General features: G+C 42.8%; 1 protein-coding gene across 2 annotated transcripts in view; it reads left to right on the top strand.

Annotated features, from left to right (window-relative positions):
* Nucleotides 1–18,945, top strand: part of GPRIN2 (G protein regulated inducer of neurite outgrowth 2) — a 99,161-nt gene extending 80,216 nt beyond the window's left edge. Inside the window, exons 1-2 of one of the 2 annotated variants that reach the window (XM_073596916.1) lie at nucleotides 14,278–14,516; nucleotides 16,425–18,945. In XM_073596916.1, the coding sequence (XP_073453017.1) occupies nucleotides 16,447–18,261 (1,815 nt within the window). In that variant the 5' untranslated portion in view covers nucleotides 14,278–14,516; nucleotides 16,425–16,446 and the 3' untranslated portion in view covers nucleotides 18,262–18,945. Of the gene's footprint in view, nucleotides 1–14,277; nucleotides 14,517–16,424 lie in introns of those variants that run through there. The other variant, XM_073596915.1, reaches the window with a different exon arrangement.
* Nucleotides 18,946–19,207: the final 262 nt, after the last annotated feature.

Raw genomic sequence — 19,207 nt, 5'->3', positions numbered from 1 at the left:
TCCCGAAGATGTTTTATCCTCTGCTCCCTCTGCAACCGCTAGATAAGTTCTGCAACCTTACCCTTGGTTGGTAACATGGATCAAGGAGGGTTGCCAGCCAGTACTGATCCCTCTCCTTGATACCACGAACCTGAGGGTCCTTTTGCAGGCTTTGCAGGATCAGGGAGGCAATGCAGCGTAGGTTTGCTGAGGCATTCGGTCCGGAGTCCTCTGGGTCACTAAGGACGACCTGATCCGCAGCCACCTCCTCCCAGCCACGTACAAGTCCATGGGTTTCTGGGGACTTAAATGATCCCTTGAAGACTGCTGCTGATACTGAGTGCTAGGCTCCACCTCCATGCGGACACAATCCTCCTCCTCTTCCTGTGTGATCGGCGGGAACACTGTCTGGATAAAGGGGGCCTTGAGAGGTAAGGAAGTCCTCCTCTTCCTCCCTCTGTTCTGTCTCAAGTGCCCTGTCCATTATTCCACGCAGCGTGTGCTCCAACAGGTAGACAAGAGGGACAGTATCACTGATACATGCACTGTCACTGCTCACCATCCTCGTGGCCTCCTCAAATGGTGACAGGACAGTGCATGCATCCTTGATCATGAGCCACTGGCGTGGCGAAAAAAAGCCAAGCTCCCCTGACCCTGTCCTGGTGCCATAGTCGCACAGGTACTCATTATGGCCCTCTGCTGCATGTGCATGGCCAACGTTGAGTTCCATCTGGTGGGCATGTCACAGATTAGGAGATTCTTGGGCAGGTTGTATTCCTTTTGGAGGTCAGCCAGCCGAGCACTGGCATTATATGACCGGCGGAAATGCACACAGACTTTCCTGGCCTGCCTCAGGAGATCCTGTAAGCCCGGGTACCTGCACAAGAACCGCTGCACCACCAAATTAAGGACATGAGCCAAACAGGAAACATGGGTGAAGTGTCCCTGTTGGAGGGTGGAGAGGAGGTTGGTGCCATTGTCGCAAATCACCATTCCTGCCTGAAGCTGGCATAGCATCAACCACCTCTGAGCCTGCCCCTTCAGAGCTGACAGAATCTTTGCCCCAGTGTGGCTCCTGTCCCCTAAGCACACCAGCTCAAGCACCGCATGACATGTTTTTGCCTGAGTGCTTGCGTAGCCCCTTGAACGCCTACAGAGCGTCAGCAGTAATATGCAACTTACCGCTGACCGCCCTGTCCAGCGAAGCCAAGACATTGCCTTCCACATGCCGGTAGAGAGCCGGAATCGCCTTCCGTGAAAAAAAAGTGGCATTTGGGAACCTTCCACTGAGGTACCGAACATTCCACAAATTCACGAAAGGGGGCAGAGTCTACCAGCTGAAAAGGCAGCAGTTGGAGTGCTAGCAATTTAGCCAAGCTAGCATTCAGCTGCTGGGCATGTGGATGGCTGGGACCGAATTTCTTTCGTCGGTTTAGCAACTGGGGTAGGGAAATTTGCCTGCTACAATCAGATGTTGGTGCAGTGATAGCAGATTGCCCACAAGTACTTGGCACACCTAATTCTACACCTTCATTCCTCTCAGTGCAGGTTTCTGAGGGTTTCTGAGGGAACTGAAGGTATAGTGGAGTTGGAGATCCCAGCTGATGAGGAGCAAGGAGAGGCCCGCCTTGTCCTTTGGTGTGGATCTTTTAAGTACGCTTGCCAACGGACTGCATGGGAGTTCGACATATGTCTGGTCAAGCATGTGGTGCCCAAGCGGTTGCTGTTTTGGCCACGCTTGATACGCTTCAGACATATATTGCAAACAGCAACGGTGCGATCTGCTGCACCGTCGCTGTTGCTGTTCTGTGGCCCACACCAAAGAACTTTTGGAGAAACGCGTGGAGTCAGCAGCGCCCTGCACATGCGGAGCGCTGCAGTGTGATGCAGTCGGTTGGCTGCCCTTAAGCTGGCCCCTGGAGGGCATCCTGCCTTGTTGGAGATGTGCCTCCTCCTCCTCCTCCTCTCTCCTATCAGGCACCCATGTAGAGTCAGTGACCTTATCATCCCCTCCCTCCTCATCACTGGAGCAAACCTGGCAGTATGCTGCAGCTGGGGGAACATGACTGCCAGTTTGTTGTCCTTCTTGGGCACCCCCTCTCTCTGGGCTCACATTACTGCCTTCCTCAATCTGGGTACCATCATCGGAGCCTTAAAAATGCTGCGCATCCTCCTGCAGCATGTACCCAACACTGTGGTCGAACAGTTTGGGGGACTCCTCAGGGCATGATGGTGGGGCTAGGGAAGGAGTGACTGATGACATTGAGCCGATGGAAGAGGCCGCTTTGGCAGCTGCACTGGCAGCCAAAGTGCTCTGAGCCTGGGTGACTGAGATGAGGAGGATGAGGACGGCTTCATCATCCACTCTACCAACTCTTCTGCATGTTGTGGCTCAACAAGGCCAGCTGCCGAAAAAAAGGACAAGCGTACCCCGCGGCCACGTGCTGAAGATGCACTGTGTCCACAACCAGCAATGTCGGCTGTAGACACAGAGCCTGCTTGCCCACTTTTAGTGGCCTGTGAGCGTCTGCCTCTCCTGTTGGCCTTCCAGACATACTCATACATATTTGATGTATTTGTAATGTATTTGAATAGGTACACCAGGAATGGCCTGCAGAGAGATGTATCTACACAAAGCTGGGATGTACATATATATATACTGAATATACTGCAGCTAACTGAATCAACTGCCTGCCTGCAGTATATTAGGAAGAGAACAACAAGAACGGTCTGCAGTGAGATCTAGCTGCACAGGATACAGTACTGAATATACTGCAGATAACTGAATAAACTGCCTGCCTGTATTATATTAGGAAGAGAACAACAGGAACGGTCTGCAGCAAGATCTAGCTGCACAGGATACAGTGCTGAATACACTGCAGCTTACTGAATGAACTGCCTGTCTGAACAAGACTTACAATTCAACACTGCCACAAATTTGTGGCAAGTTATCCTTGCTATCTAGGAAGGTTTTACAAAGAAAAGAGATGTAAGGTGGCACTTTGATGGGAAAACATTACTTAAGGGGACACTCTGATGCCACACCTAATGTAAAGTAGCACTCTGATGGGCACACCTGGTGTGATGGGGACACCTGATGGTGACACCTAATGTAAGTGGGCACTCTGATGGGGACAATCCATGTAAGGGGCCACTGTCATGGGGAACTTTAAGTAATAGGGGGCAAATGATGTAAGGGAGCACACTGATGGGAGACACCAGATGTAAGGGAGCCTTCTGATGCAGAAATCAGATGTAGGTGGGGGACACCTGATGAGGGGGGGCACTCTGACAGAAATACCTGATGTAAGGTGGCACTTTGATGGGGACACCTGATATAAGGGGATACTCTGATGGTGGAAACGGATTCATGTAGGTAGTCTGATGAAGGCACTCAATGTAATGCATGACTTTGGTAGGGGCACCTGATGTAAGGGGGAACACTAATGGGGGCATTTACTCTTACATAGTTTTACCAGAGTGTGTGGAGGAAACAGTAACCAAAACGCCAGAGTGCATGGTTTGGGCCAAAAAAAGGAAAGTAGAACTCGTACTCGTCATAGGACAGGCTTGAGATTTGGATCTCAGCCAGAAGAAAATTTTAGTGACCGGACTTCCTTGAATTTTAATTCAATACCCCTGACCTAGGAGATAAAATGCTTAACATCTATTAACATCTAATATAGTTGTATTTGGTTTTAAAATGCTGGTCAGTAATTTATGAATACATTCTTATTCTCTCTGTATTGTTATCCGCTCAAGAATTTTGAAAACAAATTATGTTTTGTATCTGGAGATAGCCAGTCAGGAATGTATACTCGGTTTTCTACAAGCTAAACTACTTTATGATAGGGTAATAAAGCCAGCCTGATGCTATTAGCCAGGATGGATACCTGCTTAAGGGTTTTAATTACTTAATCCTGGAAACTGGAATGTTACATGAAAGCTATTAAAACACCAGACTTGGATGCTTATTCCCTTACTGGCTTAGGTCCTGTTAATGGGGTTTGTGATAGGCATCATTAACAAATTCCTATTTATTGGTTATTTGTAGGGATGGGCGAACGGTTTGGCCCGAGCATAAATTCGGGCCAAACTTTGGTTGTTCATATGTTCTGCGAACACCGAACAATATGCGGTGTCCGGGGAAAATTCGGATTACCGTTAAAGTCTATGGGACATTAACACGAAAAATCAAAAGTGTTCATTTTAAAGGCTTATATGCAAGTTATTGTCATAAAAAATGTTTGGGGACCCGGGTCCTGCCCCAGGGGACATGTATGGATTTTAAGGGGAACCCTGCGCCAAAATTTTAAAAAAATGGCGTGGGGGTCCCCCAAAAATCCATGCCAGACCCTTATCCGAGCACACAACCTGGCAGGCCGCAGGAAAAGAGGGGGGACGAGAGAGCTCCCCCCCTCCTGAAGCGTACCAGGCCACATGCCCTTAACATGGGAAGGGTGCTTTGGGGTTGCCCCCCAAAGCACCTTGTCCCCATGTTGATGGGGACAAGGGCCTCATCCCCACAACCCTTGTCCGGTGGTTGTGAGGGTCTGCGGGCGGGAGGCTTATCGGAATCTGGAAGCCCCCTTTAACAAGGGGACCCCCAGATCCCGGCCCCCCCTGTTTGAAATGGTAACGGGTACATTGTACTTGTACCATTTCACAAAAAAAGTGTCAAAATTTTAAAAAAACCACAAGACACACTTTGGGACAAGTCCTTTATTAAAAAATAAAATAATTAAAAATTTCTACAAAGTCTATTCATCTTCTTCTCTCACTCTGCTGACGGACCGAAAAAAAAAAAACGCAAGCCGCCACTGATCTGCCTCCATGGGAGGCACCCGCCGTATGATGCGTCCTCGCAGGTGACAGTTCTTTTATTACTGAGGGCGGGGCCACACGATGACGTACCCGGGTGCCCCCGCCCCCTCTGATGCACGTGGACTTCCCAATGGCTTTCCCGTGGCGTCAGGGGGGCAGGGCCACCCGTTTACATACATCCCCAAAACCCCAGGCAAGGGTTGTGGGGATGAGGCCCTTGTCCCCATCAACATGGGGACAAGGTGCTTTGAGGGACCCGATAATACAGACTTTTATCTGTATTGCAGGGACCGACAATTCATTATGGCCACTAGTACTTTTAAATGACTTTTTTCCTTTAGAAATGTCATTTTGTGCAGGGACTGTTCTAAACACGGGAAAAATTTGCCACTTTACAGGCATATTATAGACACCCCCCAGGTACGAAATTTAAAGGAATATTTTACTTTTATTGTTTCACTTTAAGCGTCATTAAAATCATTGCTCCCAAAAAAACGGCCATTTTTAAAACTTTTTTTGCATTGATACATGCCCCCTGGGGCAGGATCCGGGTCCCCAAACACTTTTTATGACAATAACTTGCATATAAGCCTTTAAAATGAGCACTTTTGATTATTCATGTTCATGTCCCACAGACTTTAATGGTGTTCGTGTGTTCTGCCGAATTTTTTGCCTGTTCGGTATGTTCTGGTGCGAACCGAACCGGGGGGTGTTCGGCCCATCCCTAGTTATCTGCTAGGTAATGTTACAACAGAGTGGATAATGGCCATTTCTGAGTTGAAATAGCAGTTCTTGTGAAGCTTCCATACCCTTAGAGAAATGTTTACTCCTGGGGTTATGTTCTTGGATGGAGTCACTGTTGGCTCTGTGTTTCCTATTAAAAAATATTTAATTATAATCACAATATCTCTATAGACCCAGTCTGTCTGGACATTATGATCACTAAAGACTTGGGACTATCTACAGGCAGCTCAACTCTTCAATAAGCCACAGAATTTGAATCCAGCACAATTTTACCTCAAGTAATTGCATTACAGAGGATGTTTTTCAGTCTTTAGAAGTGTAACAAGACAACAACTTTCCTAATGCCGCGTACACATGACTTTACGGCATACTTGGTCCGGCGAACCTGAGTCCGTCGGACAATTCGATCGTGTGTGGGCTCCAGCTGACTTTTTTTCTCAAAAGTTTGGCGGACCTAGAAATGAAACATGTTTCAAATCTGTCCGACGGACTCGAGTTCGGTCGAAAAGCCCGCTCGTCTGTATGCTAGTCCGACGGACAAAAACTGACGCTAGGGCAGCTATTGGCTACTGGCTATGAACTTCCTTGTTTTAGTCCGGTCGTACGTCATCACGTACGAATCCGTCGGACTTTGGTTGATCGTGTGTAGGCAAGCCCATTCATATGGAAAGTCCGTCATAAAGTCTGTTGAACAGTCCGCATGACAAAGTCTGACGTAAAGTCCGATCGTGTGTACGCGGCTTAAGGCTGCTTTCACACTGAGGCGATTTACAGGCGCTAAAAATAGAGCCTGCATAGCGCCTGTAAAGAGCCTCTCCTCTCACTCCAGTGTGAAAGCCCAAGTGCTTTCACACTGGAGTGGTGCGCTGGCAGGACGCCGAAAAAAGTCCTGCAAGCCGCATCTTTGCAGCACTGTAGGAGCGGTGTATACACCGCTCCAAAAGTGCCCCTGCCCATTGAAATCAATGGGCAACACCGCAGAACCGTCAGCATAGTGCCGCTGCAGCGGCGCTTTGCGGGCGCTTTGCGGGCTATTGTAACCCTTTTTCGGCCACTAGCAGGGGTTAAAAGAAGCGCCCCGAAAAAAAATTTTTTTTGCGGCACTTTACCGCTGACGTCCCCAACGCCCCAGTGTGAAAGTAGCCTCAGCCTAGTCTCTTTGAATAACTATCACTGACTGTGTGAACATGGATAAAATAACTAGCACTAGAAAGGAGGGGAGGATAGAGGAATATACCAAAAACCAAAAACCGCCACTAGATGTCAGCATACTGCAAAACCTTAATAACCTGATGCAGTTCAATACAAGACATAAAATATTCAATACAAGACACAAAAGAAGTGGGGCAGGACATTACTCATATTTGCAGTGGCAAAAAAAATTATATGAAACCCCCTGGAATAAAGTTGTTTTCTGCAGTAATTTGCCATGAAATGTGATCTACTCCTCATCTAAGTCACAACAATGAACAAACACAATGTGCTTAATCTGATAACACAGAAAAAAATCTAATTTCCTTTTGTTTTTTTGAACACACCTATTAAACATTCACAGTGCTGGAGGAAAAAGTAAGTGAATCCATAGACTAATTACTTCAACAAAAGCTAATTGGAGTCAGTAGTTTGGACACCTGCAGCCCAATTAATAAAATGATTTTGGAGGTGTGGTTTAGAGCTGCTTTGATTATTAAAAGACAGTCAAACATTTTAAGATTGCTGTTTATAAGAAGCATTAGGCTGATGTGAACCATGCTTCGCAAAAAGCAGCTCTCTGAAGATGTACGATCAAGAGTAGTTAACCTGCAATCTCAAAGTGTTTAGGCATCCATCAGTCAACAGTTAGACAAATTGTCTATAAATGGAGACATTTTAGTACTGTGGCTACTCTTCCTAGAAGTAGGCATCCAGCCAAGATGATTACCAAGGCACAATGCAAAATCTTCAATGAAGTAAATAAGAATCCACAAGTAACAGCTAAAGACTTGAGGAATCACTGGAACTGGCAAACATCCATTTTCATAAGAATACCATACATACATCTTAAAACAGGCAGGGTGTCAATAGCAGAATACCAGGGAAGGAGCCCCTGCTCTCCAAAAAAAGACATTGTTGTGTGCCTGAAGTTCACCAAAGAGCATCTTGGTAAATGGCAAGGCTACTAGGAAAATATTTTTTTGACTGATGAAGCAAAAAGTTGAATTGTTTGGGAAAAATACTCACTACTATGTATGGCACAAAAAGGGAATGCTTACCAAAACATACTCAAAACATCATCCAACAGTGAAGCATGGTGGAGGGAACATCATGATTCAGTATATTATGAACTTGCTGAAAATGATCTAAGCTTGAATAATGGAAGTTAATGTAGCACCATATCTACGGACTGGTAAGCTGCAAGATAATATGTTTTTGTTCTTAGGTTTTGATGTCCAATAAAATGATACTGCACTGGAAACAATTACCTCATTAACCAGTTCTACTATGTAGCTGGCACATACATGTGTTTCCATGTTTTATCGATCCAAATCCTAGGTTACCGTTACATATATGTCACATTTGCTACTAAGAAGCCTGACCTTGTCCCTGTCAATTCCCAGGTAATGTGTTTGACCAACCTTTGTAATTTGTGGCCTTACTGAGCAAAAGTGGGATCTGTAAAGAAATCCGGGAAAAGACCTGGTCCCTATTTTTCTTACTACACAGCCTAGACAGGGAAATTTACAGAAAAAAAAAATTGTGCCTTCAGGGGATGCCAACACTATCATGCAGCAATCTTTTCCCTGTTGCTGGACGCACCACAGGCTCACTTTATGATAACTGCTCAAAAATTACTACTCATTAAATTGTATTCATTTTCTGAAAGGTAAACTTTTGCTTCTATTTATCAGTGTGACACTAAGAGGGTAATATAGTGCATTGCATGTATTTCTCATTCATAATAAGTAATCTAATACATTTCTTGCACGATACAGATGACCAGTTATACAGAAAATAGTTTTGTGCTACATCCAGGCCCTTTTAGCATTACATTTGAATGCATTTTTCTGCATAATCATTTTGTATGCAGATTTTTGCCTTTATTCTATAATCCTATAGGCAGATGCAGATTATCTGTTTAATGTGGTACTCGTTTTGCTGAACACCGCCAATATAAAAAATACTAATTATTTGTCTAGGAATAATTGATGCACTATAATACTAGATATGCAAGCGCTGCCAATCCTGCGCATGCACACCCAGTGTTCTATCCAGGGAAATGTGGTATTTACAGCTTGCTTATACCATGGTAACGTGTAAACAATATGATTCCTGGGTGCACAGGCATGGGATCTCCCAGGGAATCATCCTGCAGGCAGCAAAAAATACTAGGAGTAAAGGTACAGTTGATTACCTGTCCCTTTACTTCATAGTAAATTCACCAATAAAATGTTGTACAATACAAATGTAAAAATATATATTTACAGTCCAATACAGGCTGTCATTTTTATGGATACTTTAGCACTTGTTCACCTTTACTGCAAATAGTGCACCCTTTTGGATTCTCTGCCCTTACTGAAAATAGCCATCAGTATATAATTAGGAAAGATGAAAACTTAAAATATCCATAAACTCAGGGGCGGCTCTCTAATTAGGCATATTAGGCGGTCGCCTTAGGCCTCGCACTGGGAGGGGCCTTGGGACCGCCTGATCTGTCAAATTAGAGAGCCGCCTCTGAGGCTGACAGCTCCGGATCACAGATAGCGCCACTCAGCAGGGCTGGCTGCTGGTGCCAGTATAAGGCCACCTTAGGGGGGCACTAAAGCCGACGGTCCCTCAGGTGCATATACTGGCACCGCCCTGCTCACACCTGCTCAGCAAAGCAGACATCAGACCGGTAACATGCAGCGCCGGGCACTGTGAGCTTCAGCCTCCACACTAATTTCATTAGCTTCCGTGGGCCCTCCTCCTCCCACATGAAAGGCAGATGATGGCCTTTCATTTCAGCACATCGATCAGTTGCTGCTTCTATCCAAGAGAATCTCCTCCCACGTAGGCGGTACCATAACCACCTCCATTCCAGCATACTCGTTGGTGAACTGGAGGTAAGTGAGAGGAGGGGGGGGGGGCCGAGTGAGACCAGGAGGAGGGGCCAGCAGACACAATAGCAGGAATGGCATGGATCCTCAGAGGAAGGTAGAGGTAAGGTGCTGTATCATGTCAGACTGTACTGATTACACAGCCTGCTGCATGTACATAATAGGGACCATCTAGAGATAGAGGAGCGGTAGATGGGTCAGAGAAGAGGATATAAGGACAGAGCAAGGGAATAAGAGATATGATGGCAGTTAGAGAGTACATGTGGACAGACAGAGCAAAAGTGATGGAACAAAACAAGACATCAATGAGGCCCCTTTCACAAGGGACAGACTCTGCTTTGCTCAGCGGGGAGTCTGTCTGCTGACTATCCTCTGAGCAGAGCAAGAGGTTAACAGGTCCACGTCTGTTCCACTTATGCCAAGTAGACACACTACACAGCCCACACTGCTCTATGGACAGTCAGGTCAGACCGCCTGTCTGTTTATACCCAACTGACATTCTTACTGATCAGCCCAGACAGGGGGTAATGGATCCCCCTTCAGTTTGTTTTTGTTGGGTCCGATTGAAGGTAGGCGGGAGTAAGTGGACAAAAGGCCATTTACATCCACTGCTCCATAGAGGAGAATGGAGGATCCGAACAGGTCTGCCTGAAAAACTGACAGGTGGACCCGATTGGATCCTTCATGTGAAAGTGCCTAAAGTGCAATGTGATAGATGTCAAGAATTATATATATATACATACACACACACATACTCCAATTGTGCTGTGATATATACTGCAAGCTGTTTGCACAGACTTCGGTGTACCATCACCAAAACAAAGCACATATCATTTGCTTACCAAAAAATTTGACTCCTTAAATTTGTGAAGTTACATGCACTTGTCATCTGCGGGATATTTACAGCCACTTCACTCAAAAAAGTGACAACGCAGTTATAGTAACTTTCTCCCAGGAGCAGCCTTTCACCACTCTGCCGAGTCAGATACCAACCACAGCAACCCTGCGTATGCAAAAATAAAATATACTGTATGCATTACCAGGACTTACTGCATTACTTTATTAAAGTAATGTACTTACAGCAAACTTTACTAGGATAAAGCAACAAATTGTTTACTTGTCCTGGTATTGCTTTATTCTTTGCATTTATGGGGTTCCCTGTGATTGGTACCGGACCAAGCTACTATGCCTGCAGTGTTGTTTTTGAGTGAAGTGGTTGTAAATATCCAGCAGATGACAAGTGCATGTGACCTCATAAGTTTAAGGAGCCTATTTTTTTTGGTAAGTAAATGGTATGTGCTTTGTTTTGGTGATGGTACACTGACGTCCAAGCAAATAGTTTGCAGTGGATTTGCACAAGTTCATCACAGCACAGTTTTGTTGGATTTTTTTGTGTGACATGTATGTTTTATGCTTATTATTTATTGTACCAGCACTTTGGAATGTACTTTTATTAATTATTCTTGATATCTTCACACTATATAACATTTTACTGTGGTACACACTTATATGATGGATGTTCTTTTCTTTCTTTCCCCAGTGACAGCCTGCCAGAATAGCTAGGATCTGCAAGAGCAGCTCCGTATTATACATTACTGTCCCTATACTGTACCCTCCTGCCCCCTGTACTGTGTCCACTTACCCTCCCCCTGTACTATGCCCTCCTGCCCCTGTACTGTGTCCACTTACCCTCCCCCCGGCACTGTACTCTCCTGCCCCCTGTACTGTATCCACTTACTCTCCCCCTGCACTGTACTCTCCTGTCCCCTGTACTGTGTCCACTTACCCTCCCCCTGTACTGTGCCCTCCTGCCCCTGTACTGTGTCCACTTACGCTCCCCCTGTACTGTGCCCTCCTGCTCCCCCCTATACTGTACCCTCCTGCCCCCTGTACTGTGTCCACTTACCCTCCCCCTGCAGTGTACTCTCCTGCCCCCTGTACTTTGTCCACTTACCCTCCCCCTGTACTGTTCCCTCCTGCCCCCTGTACTTTGTCCACTTACCCTCCCCCCTGTACTGTTCCCTCCTGCCCCCTGTACTTTGTCCACTTACCCTCCCCCTGTACTTTGCCAACTTACCCTCCCCCTGTACTTTGTCCACTTACCCTCCCCCTGTACTTTGTCCACTTACCCTCCCCCTGTACTGTTCCCTCCTGCCCCCTGTACTTTGTCCACTTACCCTCCCCCTGTACTGTTCCCTCCTGCCCCCTGTACTTTGTCCACTTACCCTCCCCCTGTACTTTGCCAACTTACCCTCCCCCTGTACTTTGTCCACTTACCCTCCCCCTGTACTTTGTCCACTTACCCTCCCCCTGTACTGTTCCCTCCTGCCCCCTGTACTTTGTCCACTTACCCTCCCCCTGTACTTTGCCAACTTACCCTCCCCCTGTACTTTGTCCACTTACCCTCCCCCTGTACTTTGTCCACTTACCCTCCCCCTGTATCCTCCTTATACAGTTAATTTTTATCACTTGCATTATTTGTCCTATTATGGGCATGAGTGCCTCATGTTTAAGTTTTGCCTAAGGCCTCACAAAGCCTAGAGCCGCCTCTGCATAAACTCAATAGCCTGCATTTTAGCAGTAAATATCTGATTTTATGTTTGCATTTTACAACATTTTTATTGGTGCTATTATTTTAACGTTTACAATTCAGGTATATGTCCTTTTTAAAGTGTTGATACTTCAGCAGTGACCTGTAAAATGCTTACTTAATCTACCCTTTGGTATGTAAAGTCAGTAGTTTATGTCACTATAAACTGTAATACAACCTGTAACTGGCTGCTGCAGTCTTCCTATAATTAGCATTGTACAGTAATCTCACAATCACAGGAACAGAAGTGCATATTTTATGCTCACACCAATTTAAGAGTGCACTCATACTGGGACCATTTTAACTTTACTGCACCTGAGATTAATTGTCCTCCCTTCTCACTCCCCTGTTGGTCTGCACTCACTTACACTGGACTATAAAGAAGTGCCCCATGGTACACTTAAACTGCTTACCACAGTGAACCCTGCTTCTGTACACAGTCATCTATTGAGACTTCTGTGCTTACATTGAAGCAAACCTTTCCAGACCACAAGTGAACCACAACCGGCACCACCTCTTCCAAGTGGCCCCAGGCACAGTACGCTTACTATTAAAAGTGTCAGTGTGAGTGTACCATAAGGAATACTGGGGAATACCTAGAGCCTGTCTAAGCTAGCCTTTAGAAGAAAGTTGCTTTCTCTTTCAATATTTTTTTATTAAAGCTTTGAAAGGATACAGAGCATAACCTTAATAAACTCAAGAACTGGTTCTGTCCAGCTCAGTAGATTATTTAAAAAAAAGGCCTGGATTCATTCCTAAAAGCACATAATATAACTGGATACTAACATTTATAGGTAAAGTTGATCCAGGGAATATTGAATTGCCTCTTGGGGGATCAGGATGAAAACTTTTCCCCCACTGGAGCAAATTGGATCATGCTTTATTGGAGGTTTTCTTTGCCCTCCTCTGGATCAACTGTCGGTATAGGATAGTGTATATGGAAGTTTTTGTGTGTGTGTGTGTTTTTTTTTTCTATGTTGGTTGGGCTAGTGTTTTTTTTTCAACCAGATTAACTAGGTAACTATGTAACCTTATGTAGATATATGCGTGAGATCAGCATATCAGTGAGTTCCTAAAGAGTATCCATCAAACATCAAATAAAAGAGGAGTAACTGGAAAGCAGAACAATAGAATAAATAACCACAGTACATATTACTATAACAATACAAGTTTAGCAATATTCACAAAAACATAAACAGTAAAAAAGTAAGGAGCGCTCATAAATTTGATAAGAATGTTGGGCCTGCTATGCAGAAAACAAAGAACTATTTAAGCAGGGGCCTCCACAGTAGGAGAGCTAAAGAGAATAGGAGGAGAAAAAGTGTAAAAAAAGCAGAAAGCTAGTCAGGAACACTCTAGCCAGAACCCTGGGATCTCAATGCCTATAACCAATGCCTTGTGTCTTTTTTCAACCTCACCTACTATGTAACTATAGATAAGCACCTGAATGACCACAACATACAGGGATATATAATGTAATACTGACACATAATCACACACATAGGTTGGACTTGATGGACTTGTGTCTTTTTTCAACCTCACCTACTATGTAACTATGTAACTATGTAACTATCTATAACTGTGCATAGCTAGCAGTAGGCATAGAAGGGTGGGTATATCGAATCCATGGAATCTAGGTTTTTTAAAAAATGTGTCTAGAAGAATGCTGGTGAACTTTTCTCTAGGGAAGAAAGTTGATTTCAATGTCAAATTCACTCCAAGCTCTTGTGATAATGGCTCTAAATTTTTCCAGCAAAGTTAGAACCCATTTTTAAACTTTTGCAAATAGCAAAGATATGTGAAAAAAATTTGAGTTGTTGTGTCCAGAGTTTGTATCTAAATTAATTTTATTGGCAAGCTTGCAGGACGAGTTATAATTGTACATTTCATTGCCCTTAAAGTAACCCATATTGTCACATCACATGTCCCGTTACTGTAGCCTTTTGCCCTATAGCTTTAGTAAATAATCACCTTGCATCTGTTCAGTATATAGTGAACGAGCGCACTCACTGCAAAACAGTGGTTCAAAATTCTTTGTATTATTTAATAAGATTAGAGAGCTTATGTAATTTAACTTTCTGTGTTTATGTTGCATTAAATTAAATAGGTCACTTCTAAAGTTACAAGACATGCAGGGGGGGAGGAGGAACAAATGTGTTGCTTTCATAGAACGAATTAATGAGAGCAACAGACTTAGGATCAGTCTTACAAGCCAACATAAGCTTAGCCAAAAATAGTATGCATTAATTCTATATCTCCTCATGTAATCCTTCTTCCAGTCTCCAAACACATCTTTACAAATGGTGAGTTGTGTCTTTTGTTCCTGATGCTTTTTGAAAAGCTTTTTCAAGTTTTAACTGTTATACTAATGACCATATACTATTTGCATATATAATAACTAAATGCTCATATTACATTTTGTATTATATTTATATTATATGTAATATATTATATTATATTATATTATATTATATTTAACGCTGTATCCTGGCTGACAAAGCCCAGGCCTAGGGCAGCACGGACAGAGTCCCCGCCAGTCTTATGGGGCGCACTGGGCTGAGAGGCAAATTAGTCTAGCGCCCCCATAAAGCAGCTGCACTGCTTCTGGTATGCGGGGGGGCGACATTCCACAACTGTGGGTGGGAGGTGCTGCTTCTAATTTTGACTGTCCTATCATCCTGGACCACAAACCTTCCTCGTTGTGCTATATGTTTTCTGCTGCACCATTGGCATGGTTATATCTTCTTAGTCCTCTCCATAAAATTATCAGAAATTTGTTCTTAAAGTAGAACTATAGGCAACACTTTTTTTTTTTCATTTTGGATAGAATAAGGGAGGGTTATAGCCCCTTGTCAGTTTATTATTTACCATCCCTGTCCCATTGCAGAGATTTCCCTTCACTTCCTTCCCTATAGCCAAACAGGAAGTGAGAGGAAATCTATGCAAATTAAGGGAATCCATTCCCCCCCCCCCAGGCCCTCAAAACTAGTGTACCCACTCGAAAATTTCAGGGCGGGTCTTAAACAACAAGGGGTGTGGCCTTGACAGGAAGGGGTGGGTCATATTTTAATTAGGGGGTGCACGAGTTTAGTCAGGCCTAGGGCAGTACAAAACTTAAATACACTACTGATTATATTACATTGTCACAGAGTAGACTATTCAGTACCCTCCAATAAATCTTGTTATTAAGAACCACTATAGCATCCAAACTACGATTAAACCATAAATGCACAATTGTCTTAATTTTGTGTTTGGTTGTTCCATTATCCTAAAGCCAGAATTTATTTTTTATTTTGGATAAAATGTAGAATGGTTAGAAATCCCCTATTTGTATTGCTGGGTGTATACCTGCTGGGGAGATTTATCTTCTCTATTTGTCCTAGTGGCCATTGTTTTCAATACAGAAAGTGATGATAAATCCTCTGTATACAAGGATATATCCCCTCGCTTTGGAGAGATCTTCCCTTATTAACTATTGTGTCTCTTAGAAAGGATGTAAAGGGAAATTTCCCCAATATGGCACAAAGTGAGCATTTACCACTCCCCTATTCAAAACTTTTTTTTTTTAATTTTGGATTTACTTACACTTTATACATATTAGCAACAATATTTTTTTTGTATCAAACATGATGAAAGAGCCAGCTTATGTCCAGTAACACTATAGGGTGTATGTAAAAGTGCTTGCACATTTACTCTCTGCAAATAGGGCAAAGGATGAATATTATTAGACTACTTCCTGTACTGGTTGAATTTTTTTTTCCCAAGAATTTAAAACTGAAAATATTGCATTTCGCCACTAGATGGTAATAAGTATCTTGGAAATTCGTATGATACTTGGTGAACTCTAATGGTATTTCCATTTTAAATCAATGAAAAACAATCAACATTGGATATTCAACATCGAAAAACATTCAACTAGCACAGGAAATGGACTAACAACGTTTGTCCCATTTGCACAGAATGTACATGCACTTTTACTTGCCGAATTGTTATTCCAATTATAAATACACCCCCGAGCAATCCTTTGACAGGTACAGAGGTTCTTCCTGCCCAAAGCTTATATTTTTTATCTCTGTAGATGATGTTAGGTTAAATCCCTCATAGATGTGTCTGATGCTACCATAAAAAGTATTACCTCTTATCTAAAATATGTGTATGAAATAAACAGCTAAGGCTCCAGTTAATAAAAATGTGTCTGTTTTCTTATACAGGTCCAAAATAACTCTATTTATCATGACAAATAACATTCATAACCTTTCCACTCATTCCTGCCAGGAAGAATTGAACTTAATGTACATTGAGAAGACTATTCCTGGCAGTTATTCATTGTCAAAAAGTTCTTCACTTCTGCCCTGTAGTAGCCTTGAAGGCTCACAGACAAAACCAGAGATGCATAAAAGCCTTAACAGCATTCGTTGTGTGCCCAAGTGTAATGAGAACAGCATTCAGCATTCACACAGCTCCAACTTGTCGTCTACCCAAGACTCAGCAGTTGATCAGTGTTCTATGAAAACAAGCTGCAATCATCTTTCTGTAGACAAAGCAGAGGAGAAGATGCAGCAGAAGAATCACTACCTTTCTGCAGACTCCTCCCTAGCTGCCACAGAGCCTGAGATCACACGCAGCTTTGTCAGATACAATGTTTCTGAAAATATTTCTCTGCTAGGGCGCTCAGAAATGTCAATGTATGAAGCTGAAAGCCTTGAAAAGCTGGACACCCCAAACACAATTGTCCAGAAGAGCTATTCAGATTACTGCTGTGGACGTAGAAGTTCAGTGCCTCATTCTGTCAAAGTGCACAATAAAATCAGTGCCACATATTCAAATCTATCCTCATCTGGCAGTATCTCTGGTTCTGACAGCGACAGGACTTGTAATCTCAGTAATGTAACACAAGACTCCGGAATAGTTCACTCTTCATCAAATATTCAGAACAACCTAACTGATGCCACTTCTCCTGACAGAGATCACAACATTCCACTGTGCCATTTGGACAGCAGTTCCATTCAGCACAATATAACAGTTTATGCAGTGCCAGGGACATATCAACATGGCATTTTAGGACCAAGGAACTCTGGAAATGGTTTTCCAAATAATGGACATGTATACAGTCAGTCACACCACAATATACCTGGGGTAATGTCTTGTGATAATATATCTGAAACTAAACTCTATCCCGAAGCTATGATTTTTCACAACAGTTGTTCAGTGCATTGCTGCAGGAGCCATGAACCTATGATAAAAGCAGATGACACTGTTGCATATTGCCATTCTATGCCCATACCATCTGTTCAACTCTCAACTGGACTAGGACATTCATTTGGTGATCCAAGCTCACTGAATACTCAGTCCCAAGTGTGTTCCCATTTGACACTTTCTGATAAGATTGCCTTTCCAAAACTAGTGTCATCTGTCAGTGAATCTGGACTCGATGCTAGAAAGCTAATAAGATGTGGACAACTTACATTTCCGCAAGCTCTTGTCTCAATTGAAGAGCTGCATCTAAATAGTTCAGTAAAGGGGAACAATGAATTTCTCCTTAAAACCATGGACAATTCACAAGATGGCTTGGAATTTAATTTGGGTGCAAAGATGAAAGATAACTGGACAATGACGTCTATGAATTATTTATCACCAGAGCAAAGACTCCCACTTAGCTGCAAAGATGCTGAAGTGCAAACTATTATTATTATGGAAAATAAATCAGTGTCAACCATTCCTTGCCTTCAAACCACTGGACATTCCCACTTACATCCTGAGGTTGGACTAGGGTTTAACCTGCAATGTCCACAGACCCCTGTACGGGAGGTACGGTGGGATGATGAAGGAATGACATGGGAAGTCTATGGAGCTGCAGTAGACCCTGAAGTCCTAGGCTTAGCCATTCAGAAGCATTTAGAGATCCAAATTGAACAGCATTTGCAGCCTTCTGAACTGTCAGGTGAAATGGAACAGCCCGCTAAAGAGAAGAGGAGGTCATTTAGAACTGTAATTCGTTCTCTAAGACAATCTAATTGTTGTGTGAGGACAAACTCAACATCTGAGTGATAACTAAGAGCCTACATATCCATTGTTAACTGTGTGATGTCACTATACAAAATGTAACACAAATATACATTTATTACACCATATTTAATCTTTACCGGGTGCAATCACTTATGCAGAGTTGTGAATGTCAGCAATATCCTTTGTTTTATCTAGTAGTACAGGCTTTTAAAAAAGCGATCAACTTCTAATTTTTTAATCATAAGAAGATTCTGTTGAGCAATCCTTTTTTTCTAAGACAGAATTTTAGATCTTGCCTTTTATTCCAGTCTTTCAGTATTATTTGTAATGAGGATTTTGTTTGGAAAAACGCCTGTTTTTTGTGAAGCAATTGATTTAAAAAAAAAGGAAATTTGATCTATAGGGAAAGTTACAGGAAACTACAGACTACTCCTACTTCATTGAGTTGACACTTATTCATATGCTAGCAAATATACTGTTTATATTTATTGTAAGTATACGCATTAATAATACTCATGCAATTTTGTATGACATTTGTGCTTTAATACAATTCTACAATTTTGCCAATTCTGTAGTTTACAAAATAAAATTTAAAAATAGAAAAATGCATTTGTTCATAATTAGTAGCATAAAATTATGCATAACAGAACAATACAATAGAAAAATGTATGATGGATAGAAACTAGCAACCTAAGACAGGCTTAACTATAAGTTCACATAGATTTATCATTCATAGACCTTTCCAAAGTGGCTTGGAAAGAGAAACATTTATCTATAGCATCCTTAAACTGAAATTATCAGCACAAGAGTCATACAGCTGTTTTTGTAGGTAGAAGACAGAATATATACATTTGTATAAGCAGATCATAGACACCCATCATTTTTACTTGGTGCCGTACAAAATTATATTCTTGATATTTTCGAGTGTGTGTGTGTGTGTGTATATATATATATATATATATATATATATATATATATATATATATAT

Source organism: Aquarana catesbeiana, linkage group LG08, assembly GCF_042186555.1.
Source record: "Aquarana catesbeiana isolate 2022-GZ linkage group LG08, ASM4218655v1, whole genome shotgun sequence".
NCBI classification, from domain to species: domain Eukaryota; kingdom Metazoa; phylum Chordata; class Amphibia; order Anura; family Ranidae; genus Aquarana; species Aquarana catesbeiana.
The sequence above is the reverse complement of the archived record's forward strand: the minus strand, read 5'-3'. Positions and strand labels throughout refer to the sequence as shown.